The sequence below is a fragment of the Diabrotica undecimpunctata genome, chromosome 10 (assembly GCF_040954645.1).
Source record: "Diabrotica undecimpunctata isolate CICGRU chromosome 10, icDiaUnde3, whole genome shotgun sequence".
NCBI lineage: Eukaryota > Metazoa > Arthropoda > Insecta > Coleoptera > Chrysomelidae > Diabrotica > Diabrotica undecimpunctata.
In genome coordinates this window covers 47,476,923-47,500,071 of record NC_092812.1, presented here as the reverse complement: position 1 = coordinate 47,500,071, position 23,149 = coordinate 47,476,923, and the positions used below count along the sequence as shown (strand labels likewise).

General features: G+C 35.1%; 1 protein-coding gene across 1 annotated transcript in view; it reads left to right on the top strand.

Annotated features, from left to right (window-relative positions):
* Dyrk3 (Dual-specificity tyrosine phosphorylation-regulated kinase 3) overlaps positions 1 to 23,149 on the top strand; it is a 79,073-nt gene that overhangs the window by 41,466 nt on the left and 14,458 nt on the right. Inside the window, exon 2 of the mRNA XM_072546655.1 lies at positions 8,919 to 23,149. This exon is cut by the window's right edge and continues 14,458 nt beyond it. Coding sequence (XP_072402756.1) covers positions 8,919 to 9,608 — 690 coding nt within the window. The 3' untranslated portion in view covers positions 9,609 to 23,149. The remainder of the gene's footprint in view (positions 1 to 8,918) is intronic.

Below are 23,149 nucleotides of genomic sequence, written 5' to 3'. Positions count from 1 at the left end.
ATCTGCTGGTTTTTAGTTTGATCAGAAAAACAAAAAGTCTAAGTTAGTAGTATAAAATTTAAATGGATCTGCTATTTAGACTGAATACGCTGGTATTTCGCAGAAACTAGAGAGGGATAACCTTATATCTGGTTTCCACATGCTGCTGTGTGGAAAATTCTGACGCTAAGAAACATCCCCTAAAAATAATCTCTATGTCACGATACACTGAAGCGAAATGCAGCGCGATAAACAATGGGATCAATAGTGACGGATTTGGCATTCTTACACCGTTCTCTCCAAACTAGACTCCAAAACAAGAAGCATACAATGGACGTTAACCACACGCCTAAGTGATATAGAATACCCTGGTGATAGCGGCTTCTTAAAGCAAAGATTTCTATAAGTCGCTGACTAATTGGTAACACTCAACTAAAGCCAAAAGATTGGTTTGAAAATCAATATTAACTAAACCAAATCCATGCTATTTACTATTTACTATTAACAACTCGCAGATTGAAAACGCAAACAATTTTACATACCTTGGAAGTGTCATAACAGAAAGCGGAGGCATGGAGGACGGTATTCGTATGAGAATACGAAAAGCTCAGCAAGCATTCAGCATGCTCAGCCCCGTTTGGAGGTGTGGCCAGTATACCACAAAGACAAAGATCTGAATATTCCAATTGAATGTCAAGTCTGTTCTACTCTACGGATGTGAAACCTGGGAAGTGACAAAAACTCTTATAGACAAACTACGGATCTTTGTTCACAAATATTCACAAATAATTATTCATATGTTTTGAACTAACACCATCAGAAACGAAGATCTGCTATACCTGACCAAACAGAAGGAAATAGAGGATGAAATCAATCCAGAAAGTGGGGCTGGATCGGCCTCACTTCGTAAAAATAGCTGCTGTATTGCAAAGACTGCCCTAGAGTGGGATCCCTAAGAAAAAAGAAAATGAGGACGTCCAACATAAACTTAGAGAAGATCAATTATAGACTAGATAAGAGGCCAAGGAAAGTCTGGCAACAAGGTGAAGGCCTTAGCGCAAAATAAGAGTCAGTGGCGCGTTTTCACAGGGAGCTCTATGCTCCACTTCAGAGTTCAAGAATGTCCTGTGGATAAGTAGTATGGTAAAACATGGAGGGTTGCGGCTCAGTATTATTCATTACTCAATAGTCTTCTCAATAACTTTCTTATATTCTCTTTTACTTCAAAAGTATTAATATGGTTTATTGTTTTTTTATGTCATGATTAATGTTTCCATTAGAACAGAGGACTAATAATCAATCAGAATAAAACAATATACTTAATAAGTACAAGAGACTATGTAAACAGACCAAGAAAAATAATATTAGGTGAAAACAAATGCCAGAGGGTCAATTATTTTAAATACTTGGGGTTGTTAGTGGACGGTGAAAATGAAAGGAGTGCAGAAATAAGAAGCGAAAGAATTAAAACGGGGAACGGGGTGTATTTGAAATAACACCGACTACTTAAAGACAAAAACATGAAAAAAAAAACAACGACAAAAATATATAGAACAGCAATTAGACTGGTGATAGCATACGGAGCGAAAGTAATGTGTCTTCCGAAAAAAGATTGAGAAAAACTAAGAATAATTGAAAGAAAAATTATGAGAAGAAAATACGGCCCAATAAAGACAGAACAAGGAGAATATAGAAGACTAATGAACCATGAAATAAGAAATAGAAGCGAAGCGGAAGACATAGTAAAATTTATTAAAGCACAAAGACTGAGATAGTTTGGACACATACAAAGAAGAGAAGAAGACGCACTAGTTAGGAAGATAACACACTGGAAACCAGTACTAAACAGACCAAAAATAAGATGGAAAGACCCACTAGTAGAGGATATATCAAAGATGGAAATTGCAAATTTGAGAGAAAAGATTCAGGACCGGAGAGAATGGAGCAAGATAGTAGACTAAGCAAAAACACATACTAATCTTTGAGAAATTGCCTAAAATATATATGTGGACTAATATACCGCGTTAAATGGGTTAAAAGAGCTCAAGGAATATTGAGCGTATATTCTACCAAGAATCTTCGGTCCATAAAATCTAGAGCTAAGGTTAATACTATTACAAAAATGAATATTAAACTCAACAGTCTTCCGGGTTGAACTGCGTTAATTCTCATTGCGCCTCCTTTCGACATTTCTTCTTCAGGGCTTCCGAGGCCTCAGTCTCCCGAGCCCCCAGACATTGCTACACTGATCACCAATCACTGCACTACTGCCGCTGGGTACAGAGGACGGTTTATTTATACCGTCGATGGTAAAGTGGTTGGGGTGGAGGTTGGCGCAGGGGTTGGTGCGAACATTTCTGACAGTGGGATTTTCATTCGCGGATGGAGCGGACGATATTTTCTTTATGAGAGGTCTCCATGTCGAAGGTAACTAATTTCTATGGCTTTTCGGATAATTCTTGGTTTATAGAAGCGGGTGGGGGCTATGGTTCTGGAGTTTTCAAAATCAATTTTGTGACCTGGATGAAGATGGTGTTGACCTAGGCCTGAAATGGAATCGGAATTGCGAACAGAAATGGTTTGCACAAGGAATTTCATAAACTCCGTGTTGTTCATTTGAAATGTTGTCTTTGATTGATGGGACAAGAGATGAAAGTTTTTGTTGAGGGGCAAATATTGTTTTTATTCTTTTTGATTTAAGAATTTTGTCGATTTTGTCAGTGACAACTTTGATATAAGGAAGAAAAGCTTTCGTATGATAGAGTCTGAGTTTTGGATTGAGATTGACTGGGAGATTGATGATTGATGTCTGTGGATGCTCCTACTGACGTGATTTTCGCGGTAACAGTTTTGGATGAGGACTTGTTCAAGAGAGCTCAGCGGGACTACTTGCATGATCGCAAAGGCGTATTAATCTGGAGACAAGGGTATTAATTACTGAATTGATTTGTGAAGGGGTATGATGAGAGTTCACATGCAAGTAACGATTGGTATGGGTGGGTTTTCGATAAACAGAGTGATCAAAACCTTGGGATTGGTTTTTCTTTATGATAACGTCGAGAAAAAGTAGGGATGAATCAGTTTCCACCTCCATCGTGAACTGGATACTAGGATGTATACCATTCAGATGGGTTTGAAAAGACACCAAAGCAAGATGTTGGCAATTACTGGAGATAGTGGGGAGCCCATTGGGGCCCCATTTATTTGTCTGAAGAATTGATCTAGAGTGAAGCGATATCGAAACTTACTAGAATATCTGATGGTGAGATGGGTTATTGTTTAAGACGTTCGATGAAGTGAAAAGAATTTTTGACTAAGGATGAAGCATTTTCGGCAAAAGGTTGTAGAGTTTAGGCCAATGTTTGTGTAGGGCAGTTGTATGCACTGACAATAGGACGTAGAGGAATATCGAGTTTGTGAATTTTGGGTAGGCTATATATTTGAGGTGTTCTGAAAGACTTTTCACGAGGAATTAGAGATTGTTTTATGTCAACAGGAAGAGAGGTTTTATTGATAATGGCTTTTGTTGTTTTCTAGACACCCTTCCTCTATTCCCAGCACCAGTAACGCATTGATTAGTGATCAGTGTAGTAGTGTCTGGGGGCTCGGGAGACTGAGACCTCGGAAGCCCTGAAGAAGACATCGAAGAGGATGTCGAAAACTTGGCGCAATGATATCCGACGCGGTTCAACCCTGAAGATTGTTGAGTTTAATTCCTGTAATAGTATTAATCTTAGCTCGAGGTTTGATATATATATATATATATATATATATATATATATATATATATATATATATATAATCGTATAACAACGATAAGTTAAATATTGAGATTGTAAAAACTGTTCCTATGTTTTAAATAACATTTTTGACGATTGATCATTTATCTAAATTTAATTCCTACTATACCTAATCATTTAATCAATAACCATCAACAAAAATGTAATATATGATGACAAGTATGAATTTTATGGTAATGCGTAATTCACAGATATCGTCGCCGCAGTACATATTTCTTTGTCGATAACAGTGTTTATATCACTTGAATCATTTTTTGATGATATGTGTGGATGGAAACTTATTAACAACAACAATATGTTCTTGCAAGGGCATAACTTTGATTATTTGGTAAACCTACATTATACGTCACAAAAAATTAAACAAAAATCATTTAAAACATGTTTGTTAATAATTCACTGCATGAATACAATAAATTATATTCCGTGGGTCCTGTTTAAATATAAAAATCAATAAATCGAAAACTTGTTGAGCAGCGCTTTTCATTGCCGAGATATAGCTATGGCTATGCTAGCTTTACCGTAAAGTTAGCATAGCCATTGTTTCTCGGACGCGGTTGCTGCAATATATTGTTTCTTGACGTAAAACTTCGGCAATAAATTAGCAATCAATTCCTTTCGGTTCGCTTTTTGGCCGATATCTCGGTTTTTTCTGTGGGTGTGTTGAGCTAGGCGATGATAGGGTAGTTTTTGAGGATTGGATAATAAACCGGCCGGATAATGAGAACGGCCATAAAAGCAATCAAAAATAAGAAAGCACCGGGACCTGGAGGCATCTCACCTGAGCTTATAAAATGCGGATCAAAAAAATTACACCGGATGATACAATGGATATTTCAGAAAGCCATAAATGGAGAACAGCTCCCAAAGGAATGGACGGCGGCATATATGACATCTATATTTAAGAAAGGAGATAGAAAACGATGCGAAAACTACAGAGGAATAAGCGTAATATCATCAATAGGAAGATTATATGGGAAGATACTGCGAGAAAAGATAGAGCAAGCGATAAAAGGCAAAATCGGAGAGGATCAGGCAGGCTTCACGGCAGGAAGATCATGCATAGACCACATATACACACTGGAACAACTGTTGGAAAAGAAAAAAGCAAAAAATAGAGATATACACTTGGCATTTGTGGATCTGAGAAAGGCGTATGACTCTGTACCAAGGTCAGAACTATGGGAGGCAATGTACAAATTAGAAATACAGACGGAACTCATAGAAGCTACAAAAGCTCTGTATAAAGAAAATAAAGTGTCCATTAAAATGGGAACAAGAATCATAGGAGACTTCACCACAACAAAAGGGCTCCTGCAGGGTTGTTCCACATCTCCAACCTTATTCAAAATATACTTAGAGAAAGCCTTAACTACATGGAAAAGAAAATGCGAAGGCATGGGAGTACCGGTACGGAACGAATACCTATATACGTTAAGTTTTGCAGACGATCAAGTAGTGATTGCACAAGACCAAGACGACCTCAGCTACATGATGAAGAAACTACAAGAAGAATATACCAAGGCTGGCCTAGATATTAACCTCGCGAAAACAGAGTACCTATCTACAAGTGAAGAAGACATAGAAGATCTACAGATTGATGACAACGTAACAATCAAAGGAAAGGATAAATTCAAATACCTGGGGTTTATAATCACGAAAAAGGCAACAACAGAGGAAGAAATTACACAAAGATTAGGACAAACAAGAACAGCAATCCGACAACTTAACTCAGTATGGTGGGATAGACACCTAAATATGAAGACAAAAACGCAGATTTATAAAACATTAGTGCAAAGTATTATGACATATGGGGCCGAAAATTGGATCATAAACAAGAAAAACAGCAGTAAGATAATAGCAACAGAGATGGAATGCCTGCGAAGATGCTGCAGAGAAACAAGAATGGATAGGAGAAGTAATGACGAAATAAAGCAAAGAACATCAATAGAAACAGACATACTAACATATATAGAACAAAAAAGACTAAAGTGGTATGGACATGTAAGAAGAGCTAGCGACAGCAGATGGATAAAAACAATAACCGAATGGAGCCCCATAGGAAGGAGGAAAGGAGGACGACCCCGAAAATCCTGGAGGAACGAAGTAGACGACGCCATGAGTAAAAGAGGACTAAACGATGGAGAATGGAACAACAGAGAGAGATGGAAACGGTTGAGCGAGGGAAGGCAGTGAATACTGTAGAATCCCTAAATATATATATAATAAACCAATCAACAGCAATTATTTAGCCATAAAATATGCAGCCAAGATAGGCCCTGTACCTCTTTTCATTGTCGAGATATAGCTATGGCTATGCTAGCTTTACCGTAAAGTATAGTATAGTAGCATAATCATTTTTTCTCTGTAACGGTACCAGCAATAAATTGTTTCTTGGCGTAAAACTTCGGCAATAAATTAGCAATCAATTCCTTGCGGTTCGCTTTTTGGTCGATATCTCGGTTTTCCGGGGGTGTGTTTTGAGCTAGGGGACGATGAGGTAACTTTTGGTGATTTGTTAATATACAGCAACAGCAATTAATTAGCAATAAAATATGCTGCCAAGATGGTTTTATACCCCTTTTCCTTGCAGATATATAGCTATGGCTCTGCTAACTTTACCGTGAAGTTAGCATACCCACTGTTTCTCGGAAACGGCTACAGCAATAATTTTTTCTTTGCGTAATAAAGTAGCAATAAATTATAGTATTGGTCTGAAATCGGCCTTATAAAATGGATATGCTAACTTTACCGACATTCTTGCTATTTTGATTCGTGTCATTTTCGTTTCTTCCTAGTTTCCGATAGTGCGAAAATATCAATTCTATGGATCATTTCTCAAATGTCAATATCAATTTTGTGGATGGCAAATAGCAATTGACAAATATCAATATATATACACATCGGTTTAGAACGTCTTTCGACGTTGTCCGATACCTAAACACCATCTCTTCCTATCTTCGCAGTCGTTTGTTGTTAAATTTCTTTCGCTCACGGACTTGTTTACGCCGTGTTGCCATTCTAATCTGGGTCTTCCTCTTTTCCGTCGACCTATCGGTTGCCATTCTATTACTTTTTTGGGGAGTCTTGATGCTGGCATCCGTTGAACATGCCCATACCACCTTAATTGTTTCTTCTCTATATCTTGAGTTATATTTCCTTCTATTCCCATACGTTGTTTTATTACATCATTTCTGATTCGGTCTCGTCTGGAAATACCTAAAGATCTTCTCATTGCATCCATCTCTACTGCTTCTATTCGCTTTTTGTTCTTTTCACTAATTCTCCATGTTTCAGCGCCATAAAGAAGAGTAGTTTTAATCATGGTCTCATATATATTAAATTTCCTTCCTTTCGTTATCTCTTTACTCCACAGTATACCATTGAGACATCCTAAGACTTTCTTTGCTTGAGTGATTCGTTTTTCTATTTCCCGTGTATCAGTTCCTGTATTGTCAAAGGCAACACCCAAGTAGTCATAGCTCTGACAGCAGGAAATATGTTGTCCGTTTTCGAGGTCTATGTTATCTGACTCGTTTCCAATACAAAGATATTTGGTTTTTATTGTATTGACATTCATTCCCCAGTCGTGATATTCTTCTATCAGTTTTCTTAGCATGTACTGCATGTCTTCCCTGTCGGTCGCTAGCACTACCTGGTCATCAGCAAACTGGAGTGTATATATACATTCATTGCTAAGCTCTATACCCATCCTATGTACCTTTCTTTTCCATCTTTCCAATGCCGCTGCAACATATATCTTGAATAAGGTTGGTGAGATACAGCATCCCTGTCGCAAGCCTTTTGTAACCAGGAATTCTTCCGTTAGATATTTTCCTGTTTTTATCTGTGCCTTTGAGTCTCTATATAGTTCATGTACAGCATTTATCAATGTGTGGTTGATGTTAGATCTTTTCAAGGTTGTCCACAGTTTTGTTAAGGGGATGTTGTCATATGCTTTTTGCAGGTCTACAAAAGTAATATGAGTTTCTAGATTCTTAGCCGATCTTTTTTCTATTATTTGTTTAAGACAAAATACGTTATCGGTGCACGATCTTCCTGCACGGAACCCGCTTTGTTCTTCCTCTTCATTGTGCTTATATTCTTCCTCGATCATATTTCTCAAAATTCGTCCATACAGTCTGCTCAGGGTGCTGGTTACCGATATGCCTCTATAATTATTACAATTCCTTTTGTCCCCCTTTTTGTGTATTGGGGACATGTATGCCGTTCTCCATTGTTCTGGTACTGGGTGTCCATTTAGACACTGATTGATCACATAAGTTAATATTTCAAATAGTTTATGAGTTCCATTCTTAAGCATTTCAGCATAGATTCCCTCAGGTCCAGCGGATTTACCATTCTTTAGGGTCATTACAGCCTTCCTTACTGTTTCGATGTCTACCCTCGCTTCCTCTCCTTGTATACGTACTGACTGTGTTAGGGAGTTCGCTAGGTATTCTTGTCTTGTCTCTGTCAGCAAGCTTTCATAGTGATCTTTCCATTGTCTTGGTTTTATGGTGTGTATGTGTGCTTTGTCTTTTCCTGTATTTTTTACTGATTGTATAAAATTCCATACCTCTGTACATTGCTTCCCTCCGATGTATGTATTGATTTCTTGACATTTCTGATCCCATGTTTTATTCTTTTCTTGTTTTATCATTTTTCGTAGTTGTCTATCGGCTTCTTTGTAAGCTTGATGGTCTTCAGTATTTTTTGTATTTAGCCATTTTAGATCAATATATCAATATGATGTAGCATATTCTAGCAAGGTTATTTATAATTTAGTAAAAAATAATTACTAAACGGTGGAAAGAAAGAACTATTTCGATAACTTGGCCACTAAAGTGCTCAGATTTAACTTCTTTGCACCATTTACACCTATAGATTTAGTTTTACCATCGACGCATTCAATAGTGTAAAAATTAGACTACAGAGTAATTTAGTTAAACTGTTTATTATTCATTTTGCGCTCAACAATTTTTTATATCCATGAAGCTCAATAGGTTTCGTTATTTTTCTCAATAATTGTGGTCTTATTCCCCAAGTTTATTGCAAAATAGTTATTTTGCGAGTTACTTTGTAAATTAAATGTGAAATTGTACCCTAGAATGAAAAATGAACAATTTTTCTTTGTTTCAGGTAATCGATTTCGGATCTTCATGTTACGAACAAAACCGTGTGTACACCTACATCCAATCGAGATTTTATAGAGCACCCGAAGTAATCTTAGGAGCCCGTTACGGTATGCCCATAGACATGTGGTCATTAGGTTGCATTTTGGCCGAGCTTCTCACTGGGTTTCCCCTTTTACCCGGAGAAGACGAGGCAGATCAACTTGCTTGTATCATGGAACTGCTAGGTTTACCTCCACAGAGATTACTCGATCAATCAAAACGCGCGAAAAACTTTATTAGTTCTAAAGGTATTCCTCGGTATTGTACGTGTTCAACATTAACCGATGGTACAGTTGTCATGAACGGAGGTTTGAGTAGGAGAGGTAAACCTAGAGGACCCCCAGGATCTAAAGACTTAAAACGAGCTTTAAAGGGCTGCGATGACCCCTTATTCCTCGATTTCATACAAAGATGTTTGGAATGGGACCCGGATGTTAGAATGACACCTAGCGCAGCACTGAGACACGCATGGCTGAGAAGAAGACTGCCCAGGCCTCCAAACGAAAAAGAGCAGAGTAGTGCAGGTGTAGCCAGGTCGACGCCGACAGGTCCTAGAACGCCCAAATCAAGTGGAATCTTCTCCAATAACCGAGTTCAACTGAACGACGATAGGTCATCTACTCTACATTCTGGAAAGTTGCCACCAGTCACGTAGCCAAACGTAATGCTTATGTAGTGCTCTCAATCAGGTTAGAAAGTAAGATTAGGATCATATCCATACGTTATATCAACTGACTATTTAAAATATAACTATTTTCTCACAATAAGTACCAAATTACATTTTAAACGATATTATAAGAAATTTTTAATGTTAATTTAACAAGGAACAAGGCTTTTTGAATTTTGAGTAGCTTATCAATCTATCCAAAGTTATGTCATCTATTTTTATTTGAAATTATCGATTACACTATTAATACTAATTCAAAATCACGACAGTGCGTTCGATATTAAGCTTCTTTTCCAAGTAAAAACGTTTTACGAATGCTAAATTTTCTAATACTTTAGTAGTTTCTTCTGGGAACGGTTTTGATTATTATTTTAGATGTATGACAGTTCACTTTTACTTTTAACTTCTTAGATTTTTGATCTTCTGACATCATTACCATAGAGTGCCTTTATTATTATTTTACTCTGTTAATTGAATTGTACATAATTATTATGTTACATAATGAATATAATGTTTAAGCATATTATTTTAATTAACTAATATTAATAAAAGTGTATCGCGGTTGGACTTCGAAACCTAGAATCAGCCTAGTGAATTTTTACAGTTTCGATTTTTTGCTTTTATGAGGCATAAAGCAAGTTGCTACAGCTGTCTATCTACCCATGAAGAATACGACATTCATTTTTGGTGTAGACATCCACTTTCTTTCAGTATTTTTAGTTTAAGCGAGATTAGAGCACCTCTACTCTTAAATCATTTCATTTGTTGCCTTGTCCAGCTTATTTGCTGTTCATATTTGTCTTATGTGTTATTTTCTTTTTCTATTTATCATTTATGGTCTATATCAAGCTTTTATTTTCATCAAAATACTCTTTCTTTTATGTTTTTAACATTAATTACACTTCTGTCTTTTAGGTTACAACATATACATCTTTTTGTTTGCACCAAAAATGTATCTTGCTATTTATATAAGGCATTATATTTTGTTTCTTTCATAACTATTGACATTTATCTGTGACAGTTCATACTCTAGGTACTTGAGATTGTGGACTTGTTTATGGTTTGGTTTTCCTTATATAGGCTTCACCACAGAGTGCCTTTTACGTTTATTTTGATGGAAGATTTTAAATTATAAGCTAATGTATAAAGAGTATATTCCTCTTTAAAAATTACATTTTAAGGTTAAGTTTGGCCCTCCAGATATAAGGACACACCAAGGCTTTGGTCTGAAAATCTCTGATGGTATTTGAGTTTATGTTTGCACAACTAACTTTCAACTCTAAGTAAAAGAGCGTAAAAGTCAAACTAGAAAGCACTGATAAAACCACAGGCAGTTACACTTAAAACCTGTAGAACAACATATTATCATAATTTCTCCATATTTAATATAATTTTCTCTTATTTAATATAATCTTCCCTTGATGATCCCAAATTATTTCCATTTTGAAACATTTGCCAACGGCTAACAGCTTCCTTTTGCTGCAACCACGATTTTTAATCTCGTTTTAGATATTTTCCCACCATAGCAATTCTTCCCTTTAACACGATCACTGCCTGCGTGTATCGGAAGCGCCTTGGAACTTCGTTGTGCATCTTTTTTGTGACATGCTCAGTTTTAAGCCGCAAGTTATACGAAAAGATAATTTTATATAGCATTAAGCCCAGAACTGTGACCGATATGTTTTCTAAACGTTGTTGTAAAAGGTTTTGACTATTTTGTTTACAGTTGAGAATTTGTCGTGACAATATCCAAATGTATTGATTGTGTATGGTAAAATGATTTCGGCAATATGAATTGTTATATGTCTTCCGTGATTTTGTTTAAAACTAGTAACCTAGTGATTAATGAATATTTTTACTCTAGAAACGTTGATGATCAAGGTATTTGTTACAAATCAAATAATTCTCCATAATTATTGAATGACTGTCTGAATTGAATCTGTCTCTTTTATCGCTTCGATTCAACCTAACTACTTGAATGATAATTTCCAATAAATAAGCTTCTTAGTATTACGTTTCATGGCTATCAGCATTGTAGATTGTCGACATTTTATCATTGATATTTATTTGTTAAACATAACATTATTATATTATATAGATGATTAGAATACATTGTGGCGTTGGTAAACTGCTCGTATTTGAAATAATTTAAGTTTGTTCCTTGGAAGTAGTAGTATTGAAAAGCAACTGAGAATGATCGTTTTTAAAGGTTTAACTTTTGGTAATTAGCTACTAGATGGCAAAGCATTTCCCTAGTGAAGCATTTGTATTAACTTATTGTTATTAAAGCGGCTGGTCAGTTGGTATAAGTTGTTTTGTATACATCACTTAGCTTGTAATGAGTGTTCTGAATAAGTTTTTTGGCCTTGGTATGTCTAACAGTTCACATTCTTGCTCTTTGAATGTTGTGATGTATTCAAATTGTCTGTGTTTATTTTATATTTGAGTTAACGATTTCGTTTCATGCAAATGAAGTGCAATAATAAAATTTGAAGTGATTATCCTCTAAGGAAGGATAGCTAACATTTTTGTGTACATTTCTCCCAATGTAGCTTTGCCAATCGTAGGAAAACTAACTCTAAATCTGCTGCGAGTATTGAAGTACAATGGAATGCATGAATTTTGTGTTTGATTTGTAGATATTTTTTATTTAAATATTTTGATCTTCAAATTATGAATTGTTTGTATCTCCTTCGCAGAAATTCTTAAGCCTTTTTGGTTTAGTAAGAAATATAGGCAAGTTTAGCAATTTTTTTTACGATACTTTTTCCAATACTTTTGTAGTGGATGAAAAGAAATTGTAACTTCCACTACTCAGTCTCTTGTCCTTTTTTATGTGGCGGTTGGTTGTTGACATTGAAAAGTGTGTACAGAACAAAATATTTTAAACAAAAATACTACAACACCGAAATTATAGCATAAATTTAAGCACCTACTTGTTCTTCTCGAAATATTTACCTTCACAAATAGGGGAAATATCGGCTGCGGTTGATTTTCTGTTTTGGAAGCTGCGCATCGTGATGTCACCGGCAAAGCTACTTTGGAAAATTGTATCCGTTGATTAAAAAGGTAAAAGAGGCTCCGTTAATTCACGATTGAACCAGGAACTAATTTTTTAAAGTTTGCAGTTTTAGTCAGTGGTGAGAATACAAAGTGCAATATTATTGAAACTCTTATAGCACTAGTTGCCTGGTTATTATTTGTATTAACCAATAAAAAGTGATAAATTTATTTCGAAACATTTGGGAATGAACAACTATTTTATATTTTTACATTATTGCTCACCATTGTGTTTACGAATAGAATTTGTCTTTTTAAATCCTATTTGGATTTATAGTTTTTTGTATTTTACTATGTCATATGTAATCTTTTTATTATAGCATCTAAAGGGGAGTTGGTGGTTCATTAATGACAAATATTCGAAATTGCATGTGAATATCATCCCCGTCTTTGCAAACTATAGTCAAACCCACCACTGGAGTATTTTAAATGACTTATTTAAATTGTATAATGGGGAGCCATCTTAATGATCCTTCATAACTGAATTATCATAAAAAGCATGTTTATTTTAGTATATTTTGTTTGTTAAAAGATATTCTTTATCTTTGCCAAATTTTTTTAAAGTTTGTGTGTTTACATGTTTTTATTATTTTTTAGCATTGATATAACATTCTCTGGCATACATATTGTGATGCCTGTAACCAAATTAAATATTACATTTTATGACTTCATTCTTAGAAATAGGTGTATTTATGTTTTTTTAATATAACTAGCACCAAACATGGCGAACCACATGCATTTGCAGGTAACTATGTCTATGGCGACTTTAAGGTTAAAAATATAGCAGATTTAGTAAGTTCACCAGGTTTGGCGTTTGATATAATGCCATTAATAAAAATGGAATAGTTTTAGTGTATTTTTAATAATTTATGATTTTAAGACTTAGTTGCTCGATTTTTTTGAATTTTAAATTGTGTATGCCAGACAAAATGTTCCTTTTTGTAGCCTTTTTATTTAAAAATGTTACCTATTTGAAAAGTGGATTATCACAGGTCTGAATATTTCACACCCATTTTATATTAAAGCAAATTTTAGCTAATAATCTATAAAATACAGGTCATACAAATAATCTATAGTGAATCAGTTGTGCCTCCAGAAGTGATGCGCTATTATGATGGAGATCTTATAGATACTTATAGAGTCCTAACTAATAAATTTGGTGTTGATCTATCCTTTTTCCATTTAACAACAGTAAACACAAATGCATTACATTAACCCTTTCGTTAAATTTCTTTAAGCTAAAAATCTGAAATTTGCAACATAGAGAAAATGATTTTTTTGCAGTTTTTTGATATTAGAACAATAAAACACTGAAAACTTTGTTTTCAAAACTTCCAAAATTTTTTATAATAATATCTTATCACTACAGCTGTTTCGGCAGAGTGCCTTTCTTAAGTGAGAATGGTGTTTATGACTCCTCCATTGAAGATTATTCCTTGTGTTCAGTGTTCAGTATAGACGTTGAACAGCAGTGGCGACAGTGTGTAATACTGTCTCACTCCCCCTCTTATATACTAATTTCGTCTGATATCTGACCATTTATTCTTACATTTGCTCTCTGATTCTAATATAAATTCAGGATTATTCGCAGATCTTTATCATCAATACCTTTGCTTTCAAGAATATCTTTAAGCGGCGTATTTTTAATACAACGATTTTTCAGGGTTCTCAATCACAAGAAGCACAGCAAAGTATTTAACCGAAGCACACAGCTTCGTTACATACTTTACTATATCATCATCATCATTCTCAGCGTATTCTACCGATTATGCTCGTTACATAGTGGTTCTTCATTTCTGTCCACGATTGTCTAATATTTGCTTTTCTGTGCTCCCATCTTGAATTTGGACGTCTTTTTGATCTCCTGGCGCCTCTTGGGCACCACAGTGTAATTCTAGTGGACCATCTATTGTCAGTTCTTCTCGCTAAATGCCGCACCCACTGCTATTTTAAAGATTTAATTCTGTGGATTACATCGGTGACCTTGGTTTTCTGTCTAATCCATTTTTTTTTCGATCTCTGTGTTATACCTAGCATGCCTAGCTCCATTTACCTTTGAGCGGCTTTGATTTTCGCTATTATTTTTCTTTAGTGTCCAAGTTTCTCAGCAGCATGTCATGATTCGTAGTATACACTAATTGAATGCTTTTTTCTTCAGGTGGAGTGGCATCTTCGATTTGAATATAATTGCATTTCTACCAACAGATACCCAAGCCAGTTTCATTCTTCCATTGATTTCTAGGAGTAAGGAGCCAGATTGATGTATTAATTGTCCCAGTTATACATACTCGTCTATTTTCTCAAGTGCAATCTTGTTTATTATCACATCTTGGACATCCACTAGCTCGTTGTACATGGTTTTTATTTTTGTCAAGTTCACTTTTAGGCCAAGTTCATTGCTAGCTGCATTTAGGTCGCTTATAAGTTCTTGTAGTTCTGTAGGATTATTAGCAATCAGAACGATGTCGTCTGCAAATCTTAAATGTCTGAGGCATTTTCCATCAATGGATAGGCCTTTGTTCTGTCAGTTCATTTTGCTGAATATATTTTCTAGAGTTGTAGTGAAGAGTTTTGGTTATATTGCGTCTTCTTGTCGGATGCCTCTGGTAGTGAGAAATTCTGGAGTATTTTCATAAATTTTTACCTTAGATTTTGCTTGTCTGTATATATTTGCTAAAGTCTCTATGTACGGTATATCAATGCCTTGGTTGGTCAAAGCTTCTATTACTGCCTTAGGATATATAGAATCGAAAGCCATCTCAAAATCTATGATGGTTAACGGTATTTCATATTCTTTAGCTGTTCTCGAAGCGTATGGATATGATACATGGTACTGAATTCACTTCTAAAGTCAGCTTGCTCTCTTGGCTGCACAGCATCTAATGCATTTGTTAATCTGTTGTTGATGATCTTGTATATCTGTGATGATCTGTGAATATCTTGTACATGATTGGTAATAGGCTTATAGGTCTGTAGTTTTTGCTATCCTCTTTGCTACCTTTCTTATGAATGAGGATATTCAGGCGGTCTAGTATGGCAGCTCGTAAATATGCCTGCTAAGATTTTCCAGGTTTTTTGCCAGCGTATTTAAGCAGTTCCAGTTAATACGCATCACACAGCACAACTATCAATAAAAAATTATTATTTTTATGACCAATGCCTTTTAACATTTATTGTTGCGATCCTATTTAATCGTCAATAAAAAACAGGATTTTTTACTTTTCTTTATATTATTGCAGATGTGAAATTGTTATATATCCAACTAGATTACCACTCTTTCATAAACATTATTTTATAAAAAGATTAACTCATAAAACCGACATAGTTATTGGGAGCCTTTATTCGAGATTTGAATTATTTATACAGAATAGACTGAAACCTTAAAAATACTACAACCGGATAGATAATAGTTACTGCTAGTTCTTTTTCCTTGCTTTTATATAAATTTTGTTTTAATTACTGTTATTTTGGAAGACATTTGATCAAAAATTGTCAATATTCATGCCAGTAAACGCTTCTTCCTTCCTATTGGTTTTGTTTCTTCATTTCGTCCCATTAACATACGGATCCTTCGAACACATTAAGTAACAATATCAGATGATATCTAAACGTTGAACCTAATTAAACGTAGAAGGATAAAATATGATCTGACTTTGGCGTCTTGCAACTAACGTACACTACAGGTGAAAAACTCGTCAACGCCGTTCGAAAACATTGATGCCATTCGTCAAATTATTTTGACATATCGTCGACTAACCAAAGCAGAAATAAACAATGGAAATAAATAATTACGATAAATCTGCAGTTTCGAATAATTTGAACAACTTCGAACAATCATCATTGACGATCTGATCGTTTTAAAATTTTTCGAAGACTATAAACACGTTACGGAGCAGAAGAGGAATATTTACCCTTATACTCAGTTCCAGCTCATAACAAAATGTATATAGGTCGGACAATACATTACAAACAGTAAATAACAATAATTAATTTTTATAAACAATCATTCAGATGACAAATATATTCGATTGACTCTTTCGTCGCAACTAAGAAATCGGACGGATCCACTGTAAGATCTGATCGGGCATTCCTCCACTAAGACCGTCAGGGCAGACCGCAACTCCCCAAGAAACCTGGGTACAGCGCTCTCTCCTGGTGTGTGAGATTCAGTCCGCATGCCTGATCCAGACATCCGTGAAGCTGAGCGAATCGATCGTGAGAACGCGATTGCCTACCCACTAAAACCCCTATATTTCCAGCCTCGGGCACCCGACTTAGCAAACATTACTTCGGCTGGCCCTCTCTCTACTCCATGTCAGTAATGCCGACAGTGAGAAGGAGTTCATCTTTTGACTTATTTGATTTGTTCCATACAATAAGGAGTAAAAGTCTTGCAGTCTTCTGTCATTCTCTCATCTCCCACCTTGTCTCGCTCTCTCTCTCGTGTTTCCTTTTTTATTATTTCTATGATTAGGTCTACTATCACGTTAAAGTTTTCTGCGTTTTGCACGGCTACATTCATTATAATCTCTGACGTTGTCTCTCCTAGTAATGTTCTCATATCTTGTTGTTTATCGTGAAAAACGTTGCAATGGAATACGCACTGCTCTGCGTCGTGGCGCACATTCTATACATGAATCGTAAATAAAACCTAAATGAGCCGTGTTCGGTTAGGAATTGTGTAAAAAAGTAATTTGTCCTTTTAAACCACACCACTAGTTCACATCTGGAATTAGTGCCTTTTTCCATTGTGATTTTTCTGTCTGTGCTTCCCATTCGTTTAGCATTTGTTCTCCTACCTCGGCTTTCACCCGTGTTGGGTAGCCGTTATAACTTTAAGTCATTATCTATCGTATTCATATTGTATCTATTAGAATTGCGAGGTCGTCTGCATATGCTATGACGTGGGTGTCTTGACCATAGTCTATTTCTAATACTCCGTTGTACAGTACATTCCATAGTGTAGGTCCCAAAACGAAACGAAACCTTGAGGTACTCCTGATGATAATTTCATGTCTTCATCATAAGCCACATTTAATAAATACCTGTTTGTCAGGTATTTCCTTTTGATATTTATGATGTAGTCTGACACTCCTGCTACTTCGAGTTTCGTTAGTATGTGATGCCAATTTGTAGAATTGAAGGCATTCTTCACATCGAACATCACCATCAAGAATGGCCCAACTTTTTCTCGTTCTTTTTACAGTGTCAGAGATTCTCTTCACCGTATCTATAGCCGATCTGGCTTTTCTAAAACCGTACTATCTGAAATTATTTCCAGTACTTCAAATTCTTCTTCAAGGCGTTTCTTTAAGACCCTCATAAAATTTTCCTATGCAAACTAGTTAGCATAATGGTCTGTATGAGTTGGCTTCGTCCGGGTTTTAGTAATAATACGAGTCTTGCCAACTTTAGTTTATCTGGGAATTCTTGCATATTCAAAAGTTCGTTAAATACTCTAGGTATAAATTCGGGTTTCTCTTTTACTACCGGTTTTATTGCCTCTGGCGGTACTTTATCTGGACCTGGGACTTTACCTGTCTTTATAATTTCTGCTGCTTAAATGATCTCTTCAGTAGTAAACCCTGCAGGTTGAATAATTTTGTCTATCCTTAGAAATGTTTTGTCGGGCTTCCTTGGAAATAGGGTATTCTCTATTTCCGTCTTTTTTGCACAAAGGTTATATGAGTTCTTAAACGGTAGACCTTTCATGACAATTCTGTATACTTCGCCCCATATATCGTCTTCCAGCTAAGCGCACAAGTTCTGCCAACATGTACGTTTAGCCCTTTTAATTTCTCTACTTAGTTCTTTTTTTGCGCTTTTTATACCTCCTTATGTTCTTGGTTCCTATGCCTTTGTGCTATTCTCCTGCCTTAAGCATTCCTCTCGCTTATTTTGGATGTGATCATTCCACCAGTAAGGGATTGTGTATTTGGTGTGTCTATTTGTAGTACTTCTTTTGTGTGCATTTATGATATTTTCTCGGAACTCATAGAAGTTGGTAGTTTTTTCTGGTAGGTTATTTATTTATTTTTAAAATTTTTCTTTATCGAATGCTATCCTCTTCCTGTCATATTTTGTGACCTTAGTGCCAATTGCATACGTGATGTACCGATGAAAAGTGAAAGAGTCCAAGCACCTGTCACATTTTGTTATTATTCTGTTCAGTGTGGTCCAAATTCGTCTTGGTTAAGGGAGCATGTAGACGAAGGAAAAAAGGCAAACTTTACTCTGTAAAGGTGCAGAAATCTCGGCGGATAAAGTATGGCGGCAATTTTTTGTGATTATAAGGTTTTTTTCGTGATAGGAGAAATGTTAATACGCAGCCTATCACTCCAAAAGACTTATATGACTATGGTTGAACACAATATCTGCTCGTTAGAGCTTCCACCATATGGTTATTTGCTAGTAGAATAGTTTTATCGGAGATAAGCAAATAGTCAAAGACATCCCTTTTTCTTTTTATGAAAAGATACTAGAGAGTATACCTAGATTCTGGGAAAATGGATTTAGAAGTAATGTATATAAAAAATAATTTTCCTATTTACTAATAGAAATACAGTAGTTTTCTGCATTTGATTAACTAGTATGAGATAATGCGATCAATGAAGAAACCTCGACAGTGTTAAGAAAGTTAGATGACGAGCAATGGCTGATGATCAATCTAGTGGAGCTCACCATTGGCTGTACCGTTACAGCGTAGTAGTAGTCACTTCTGTACTGCCGGTTGTTGTATTTTAAGCATTTTTCGTTTAGAGACTATGCTTTTACACAATGATTATATGATCTTGCTTAAAACTAAATTATATCGATGTGCTGCTTATTATGACTTATCGTTTTATGTGTTATACGCAGTATTTTAAATTTTACATAATTTGCTCAATTATTTTTTTTGCATTTAGTAGAGTATGAAATGATCCGAAGTTTTCCAATTAGCTATTTGACGGAAATGGAAAAAATCGGGGTAAATAATGACAGTTTTGTTTTTAACACAACGACCGTATTAGAACTTAAAAGTTATGGCCTGAACAAATGAACTGTTAAGTTCTGACATCAAACGAGGGATGCACCTTATAAATCATTCCAAACTAGCTTGTAATAACACGTAAGAAACAATAGGCCATTTTATTTCAACTCTATTTAAATTTTTTTGTGAAGGACTGAAATATTGAATCACTTATGCATAAAGTTTTTCATAAGTATGAATCACCGAATGATTCGATCATGATAATATCTTTAGATATATTGGAATTCGTCCGAAATGATTAAAATCAACAAAAATTTCTGACTGAATATGTTTGGTATAAAGCTTTAATATAATCGCTCATGTCTTATGGCCTTTTACTCCTTTGTTTGGAAAGGTTTTTAAATTCACCCTCGAGTGACTTATTAGTCAATTTTGAATTTAAGAGTTTGAATGTTTCATTTTAATATCTATTTGATAGTTACTGTCGACGTGATATGTAGATTTTACGGAAATGTAATTTTTGTACTGTTGAAGGATTTCTCGTGTACAAAATTATAAATTGTTTAAAGTTGCGGAAGACCCCAAAGAGAAAATATACACAATATCACTGCGATACTAAATTTTGCGAATACAAAACCCGGCATCTTATGTGTTTAGTACCTTACTGTAACAATATTCTATTATACTGTTTCTAGATCATGCTATCGTCCAATATTGAGAAAACATTGGGTGGACAGTACCACAAATGAAGTCTTTGTCGAATAAATAAAAACCTCAAATAATACTAAATATAAAACAGAGAAAATTGAAATATTTGGGTCATCTAATGAGGGGATAAAAATACATATTTCTACAAAATACAATGCAAACCAAAATCGAAGAAATAGAAGAAAAAGTAAATAGCATTAGAAGAATGTTCTGGATGGAAAACTTAAGGGAGTAATTTGGTTGCACCACAAACTGTTTATAACAGCTGTAACTAATGTTAGAAAAGCGTTGATGATATTCAATCTCCGATAGGAAAGTAACATAAAGAAGAAGATAGATATAAAAAGTCCTTCGATAGCTTAGAAGTACGGTCGGCCATTTTTAGAAGAGGATCTGGTAAATTGATCCATATACTCGAGATAGAAGATGCTAGATCATGGTATACACCTAAACGCCACAATGTACCCCTTCTCTGAGTATATTGTTTTTTTAAGCCTATAAGTAAATTTTCTTCGAGGTGGAAGTCGAAACACCAAAAATGACGGAGCTCAAATTGTTTGCCTGCGACATTTTTAACAAACAACAAGCACAGGGTACAATGGAAAGATGCGTCAATAGTTATGAAAGAAACAGTGAGCAAAAAGAAAAAAATCACAGAAGCAGCCCTCATCTTACTTAACGAAGAAAAATGTTTAGTGTAAACTCATCAACAGAATGTAGGAGGCCCTTGATATATATATATACACAATAGCACTAAATGCCTTAGAGGTCCATGGCTTGAAAAGTTTGTTCTTTCTTCATTTTCGCTTTCCTTTATGTACTGAGATTTTCTCTGGCTCGATATGTGATTTTTCTCCATTCCTTCTTGTTATTCATTTTTCTTTTCTGGTCTTCCAGTCCAATTTCTTCCATATTTTTTTCTACCTCTTGATTCCATCTATTTTTTGGCCTTCCTTTTCTCTTTTTTAAAGCTATAGTGTAGTTTAGTACCCTTTTTGGAGTCCTCGTGTTCGGCATCCTTTCTAGGTGACCTCGCCATCTTAGTCTCTGTGTCTTTATGACTCCTATTATGTTAGGTTGATTATATAATTTCTTTAACTCATCATTTGATCTTCTTATCCATAAACCGTCCCTTATTATTCCTCCATATATCTTCCTCAGGATTTTCATTTCCCATATCTCCAGTAATTTTTATTCATTTTTTGTCATTGTCCATGTCTCACTGCAGTATGTTACTATTGGTTGTATATTTGTTTTGTATAACTGTATTTTTGCCTTTCTTGATAAAAACTTGCTTTTCAACATTCCACTAAGAGCATGTACACTTCTATTGCCTGCGATTATTCTAGCTTGTATTTCTTCTTTAATGTTAGGTTTACGTGATATTATTGCACCTAGGTATGTAAATCTTTCTACCATTTCGAATTCGTATGATGCTCTTTCTTCTACTTCTACTTTAAACTTTTGTCCATCCCTGAACTGATCATCTGTCCACTGCATACATTGTGTTTTAGTTTCGTTTATGTAAAGTCCCATTTTCTTTGCTGCTTTTACTATTCTCTGTACTATCTCCTGTAGCTCTTTTTTTCCTCTTGCTAGCAACACTACATCATCCGCAAATGCCAAAACTTGGTGTCTTTTATGATATAGGAGTCTTTCTCTATTGATTTTCGCTTCTCGCATTATTTTTTCTATGCATAAATTGAAGAGTAATGATGACAAAGGATCGCTCTGCCTTAATCCTTCGTTTACTATATATTTGTCCGATGCATGATTGTTTACTTTGACTCTGTTTTCTGTATTCCCTAAAGTAAGATGTATCATGTTACGCAACTTTCTGCTAACTCCCAGTTCCTCAAGGGTCTCTTTTAATTCCTTCCTCTTTATTCTGTCGTATGCTTGCTGGAAGTCGATGAATAGTGGTATCGTTGGTAAGTTGTGTTCATAGCTTTCTGCTTGTAATCCTCTGATTATCAGAGGAGGCCCTTGTTACCAATACTAAAAGAAGAAGTTAGCAACAAGAATATACTAACATTTAATGGATTATTAGAAAGTCAGAGACACGTCATTTACAATTAACTATATAAACACACCGAAATGAGACTTTAATATCAATCCTAGGGTACAAAATCACCCTCAGAATTTCAATTAAAATCATGGTTATTTCTATTCAAGATCGAGGCCAAGTAAGTCACCTGTCAAATTTGCTGAAACAAAGCTCCAATTGATAAACAACTGCAGGTTAAATACCTCCTTATTTTATACTAATTTTTTTTAAAACTATTTTGGAAACCGAAATGTCAAAAACAAATATAAAATGTAATTTTTATTTCTTATAAAGTGAAAAATAACGTATTTTCAATTCAAATTGTGGTTTATGTCCATTAAATACAGTAGATAGCATAAGAATATCACAAGAAAATAGTTTGAGACTAATTTTGTTTAACTATTACTTAATAAAATTATATTTAAAACTGGAATTGAAATTAGCTAGAAATTGCGCAATCATTTGTCAATTAATCTATGTGACATGCACATGTCTTGTTTTAAATATTTATGTTTTGTTAATATATATGATGCCTTGCTATAAAATGTATTTTCTCTTAGGGGTGCTTTAGCAATTTCTTAAAATGAAACTATCCATCTTCCCGTTGTCTGTAATGCTTGAACTATAAGTGGAAGATGCGTAGTATATTGGATTTGAAAAAAATGGCAATTATTGTGTCCTTGCCTACGTTGTCGATAAACATAATATTCAAAGTAAAATTTGTTGGAGTCACTAGAGATTGAA